The sequence below is a fragment of the Cebus imitator genome, unplaced genomic scaffold (assembly GCF_001604975.1).
Source record: "Cebus imitator isolate Cc_AM_T3 unplaced genomic scaffold, Cebus_imitator-1.0 Scaffold72, whole genome shotgun sequence".
Lineage (NCBI taxonomy): Eukaryota > Metazoa > Chordata > Mammalia > Primates > Cebidae > Cebus > Cebus imitator.
This window is the reverse complement of record NW_016107387.1, coordinates 6,303,548-6,307,704: the sequence shown is the minus strand read 5'-3', so window position 1 is coordinate 6,307,704 and position 4,157 is coordinate 6,303,548. Positions and strand designations below refer to the sequence as shown.

Genomic DNA, 4,157 nt, shown 5'->3' with positions numbered 1-4,157 from the left:
TAGAGACGGGGTTTCACCATGTTGACCAGGATGGTCTCGATCTCTTGACCTCGTGATCCACCCGCCTCGGCCTCCCAAAGTGCTGGGATTACAGGCCTGGGTAAGGTTTCTTAATCCCAAGAGGGGAGTAGGGACTTAGGATACCAGCTTAGATCCTTCCAGCCCAACACTATTTTGATAGTATGGTTCAAACTTTGGCATGTACATCAAGACATAGTTTAGTCTATTACAACATGTTACAGAGAAGATAGTTATTAGTATTGTATAGAAAAGGTGTCATAGTCGGCTGGGTGCAGTGGCTCACGCTTTAATCCCAGCACTTTGGGAGGCCAAGGCCTGGCCAAGATTGTGAAACCCCATCTCTACTAAAAAAAAAAATACAAAAAAGTAGCTGGGCATGATGGCATGTGCCTGTAATCCCAGCTACTTGGGAGGCTGAGGCAGAGAATTGCCTGAATCCGGAAGGTGGAGGTTGCAGTGAGCCGAGATTGCACCACTGTACTCCAGCCAGGGCAACAGAGCGAGACTCCATCTCCAGAGTCTGAAAATGATTGCCACAAGCCACACAGTCCTTAGATTTGTTCTTGAATTGGCAAAAATCACTGCAACTCTTGTCATACACCTCCCTGATTTATTTATTTACACTGTCTTTCTGGCTTCTGTAGTATTTGAGTTTCTGACTCACAGTTAGGACATCCCTTATTGGATCTGTTTGGTTTTTCTTGTTTTCCAAAGTGCTGGAGTAAAAATTCTACCCCAGCAGTAAGTAGGAGACAGACAACGCAGATGGCATCTGATTTCCTTGTGGCTTTTTTCTAGGATGGTTCTAAGCATATCTTTGAGATGGAAAGTGTTCGGGGTCAGCTCCAGACCATGCTCCAAACCTCACGTGATACAGCCTATCGTGAGTAAACCCCTTCTGTAGAACTATGAAGGAGAACCTAGATTTAAGGGGTGAGAGAAAGTGGACAGAGGAACCTGTAATCCCAGGAAAACCTCTGACCAAGAGATTCCAGGAGAAAAGGCTCCTGTTCTTTGGGAGAGGGGGTGAAGGAGCGAGGGAACTGGAAAGGAAGGCCTTCAAGTGGCCCTGTTTTGGTCATTACCTGACCCTGGCTTTGGGGTCCCTCTGGCTGCCTGCAGGGGATCCCCTCATTCCTGGCACTGGCTCAGAGAGACGGGAAGAGGACTCCTTTGACAGTGATAGCACAGCCACCTTGCTCAAGTGAGTTCTCCTTGGGGTTCTCCCTTAGCTTGCTTGCTTACTTGGAAATCCAAATGTTTTGCTCCTTATTTCTCCTGTTATTGCTGTTGTACCTCTCAAGAACCCAACAGGTTTATCACTTAGCTTTCAGTTTTCATCCTTTTTCTCCTGCCTGCTACCCTGTTTGCTCCTTCAAGAACACGGACATTTGCTGCCTCATACCCGGTTTTCTCTTAACCTCCAGTCATTCTTCCCCTTAGGAGAGTTAGCTTGTTTCTGCTGAAACCTTTAAGTGAGTCACAAACCTATGTGTTATTTATGGAACTATGGTTATATAGCTTTATGACTTTGGGCAAGTCTCTTGCCCTCTCTGGGTCTCAGTTTCCTTATTTGTAAAATATCACAGTTGGACAAATGGATTCCAAAAGCTTTCCCAACCCTAACATTCTCTACCTGATTTGCTCAGCACCCGGCCCCTGCAAGACTTGTCTCCATCTAGCTCAGCCCACGCCCTGGAGGAACTGTTTCCCCGCTATACCAGCCTTCGGCCAGGGCCTCCACTCAATCCCCCAGATTGTCAGGGGCTGAGAGATGCATTGGATTCAGAGCATACCCGCCGCAAGGTAAGATGCAAAGGCTTCCTTTTGAAAGCAGCATAGATTAGAAAGAGGGAAACCAAGTGTTGAAAAGGGCTGAGGGTTAAAAGCCTGAAAGCTGGGACTTTGCTCAAATATTTTTCTGGGGACGCCTTTTTTGACCATCCATCTTATATGACATCACCTCCCCTCTAAGCAGTCGGTCAGATCACCCTCTTATTTCCTTCATATAGCTTATCGCTCTGATAGATCTCATTTTTTTCTTCTCTTTAAAATCTAAAATCCATGAGGGTCAGAATGTTGTCTTGTCTTAGTACTGGCTGCCTGAGGTCTAAAATATACCTAACACAGAAACATTGTGTAAGTGTTTGTTGAATGGACACAAACTCTGCTAGCTTGTGCATAGGATTTATAGCTACTGATGATATACTGAGCTTTAGCCCTGTAAGCCTCTGCCTTAACGTCTGAAGGGGACAGAGAAATAGACAAAGCATAGGAAAAGTCAAAATCATTGGTTACCATTTTTGGAAGTATCTCTTTCTCTCTCTCTCTTTTTTTTTTGTTTTAATAGTCTAACCAGTGTCACGTGATACTTTTTTTTTTTTTTTTTTTTTGAGACAGAGTCTTGCTCTGTCTCCCAGGCTGGAGTGCAGTGGTGTGATCTCAGCTCACTGCAACCTCTACCTCCCGGGTTCAAGCGATTCTCCTGCTTCAGTCTCCCCAGTAGCTGAAATTACAGGTGTGCGCCACCATGCCTGACTAATTTTTGTGTTTTTACTAGAGACAGGTTTTACCATGTTGGCCAGGCTGGTCTTAAACTCCTGACCACATGATATCCCGGCACCTCCCAAAGTGCTGGGATTACAGTCATGAGCCACTGCTCCAGGCCTTCTTTCTCTATTTTAAACCTTGGGCATGAATGAAAGGCTTTCTCCTTTATCCTTGCTATGTTTACTCATTGTGTCCAGTGAGCTTCTGAAAGTAGGAGTAACTTTGCACATTTTGCTGTGTGGGCTGCTGCACCTCTGCCAAAAGGTTTATGGGATTTTTACTCAGGAGATCCAGGAAAAGGAGAAGCCTGGAATCTAAGCACTTACCTCCTGAAAAGGTAGAGAAACGTGTTGGAGATCTTGAGCTTCAGGGTTCTTGCTTCAGAATTTTCCTGATTCCCTTTCTCCAAACCTATTCTGTTCTTGGGACCCAGCCTCCTTAGCTCCAGCCCATTCCCCCGAAGAGGAGCTGGAAAGTGTGGTGCTGTGGTCATACAAAAGATGGGCAGCACCCAGATGTCTCACCCTTTTCCCCAGCATTGTGAGCGCCATATTCAGAGCCTGCAGACCCGAGTGTTGGAGCTACAGCAGCAATTAGCCGTGGCTGTGGCTGCTGACCGCAAGAAAGATATCATGATTGAACAACTGGACAAGGTGCCAGGGTAGCAAGATATGGGTGGGTCTCTCCATGAAGAGCATTAAGGAATAATAAATAAGGGGGTGGCCAACCAATGTTTCTTGGTGCATGCTGAGAGCTGGGCAAGAGGTTGGTTTGCTGACTATTGGGAGAAGATGGATGTTGACCCTGCCCCTGTGGGTAGAAAGAGAGCAAAAAAGTTATTTTGAAATTCCATTTTACTTGCCCTACCTGAGACCCTGGCCCGTGTGGTGGAGGGCTGGAACCGGCATGAGGCTGAGCGGACAGAGGTTCTCAGGGGACTTCAAGAGGAACGCCAGGCAGCAGAGCTCACCAGAAGCAAGCAGCAGGAGGTGAGCGCCCTGGAGCTATGGCATTAGGACCAGAGTCACAGATCTCTAGATGGAAAGGGGCAGAAATAGCTCTAGAATTAGGGTTCTCAAAGATTGACCTCAATCTTGTTATAGCTGTCCTGACATTTCTTCTCATCCCTCCTTTCTTCTCCTTTAACTGTTTCTGCTGTCCAACCTGCATCATCAATGTCTTCTTAATTTTTCCCACACCATGTCGTCTTCTGCTTGGCCCCTTAGTCATTTAGTTAACTCTGAAGTTTCAAGTTTACATTGTCAATGCTTTATAATATAAAACACAGAGATTTCCCATGGTTCCTCTGCCCTGTATTCCTTTCTTCCTGAAAGACAGTAACCCGCCTGGAACAAAGCCTTTCTGAGGCCATGGAGGCCCTGAATCGTGAGCAGGAAAGTGCCAGACTGCAACAACGGGAAAGAGAGACATTGGTGAGAAGATTGGACTGGGTTAATTCCACTGGAAGCTGACCTCAGATGATTTGCATGCCTCAGCCTCCCAAAGTGCTGGGATTATAGGCATAAGCCACTGCGCCTGACTGCGCCAGTCAACTATTGTGTGGTTTTTGTTTTTTTTTTTTTTTT

At 46.2% G+C, this 4,157-nt stretch overlaps 1 protein-coding gene across 5 annotated transcripts in view; it reads left to right on the top strand.

Moving 5' to 3' along the window:
* CNTROB (centrobin, centriole duplication and spindle assembly protein) overlaps positions 1-4,157 on the top strand; it is a 15,807-nt gene that overhangs the window by 1,998 nt on the left and 9,652 nt on the right. For 3 of the 5 annotated variants that reach the window (XM_017531543.2, XM_017531541.2, XM_017531542.2), the window contains exons 2-7: positions 820-904; positions 1,144-1,225; positions 1,671-1,827; positions 3,108-3,224; positions 3,444-3,560; positions 3,906-4,004. In XM_017531543.2, the coding sequence (XP_017387032.1) occupies positions 820-904; positions 1,144-1,225; positions 1,671-1,827; positions 3,108-3,224; positions 3,444-3,560; positions 3,906-4,004 (657 nt within the window). Of the gene's footprint in view, positions 1-819; positions 909-1,143; positions 1,226-1,670; positions 1,828-3,004; positions 3,225-3,443; positions 3,561-3,905; positions 4,005-4,157 lie in introns of those variants that run through there. The other 2 variants (XM_037739629.1, XM_037739630.1) reach the window with 2 other exon arrangements.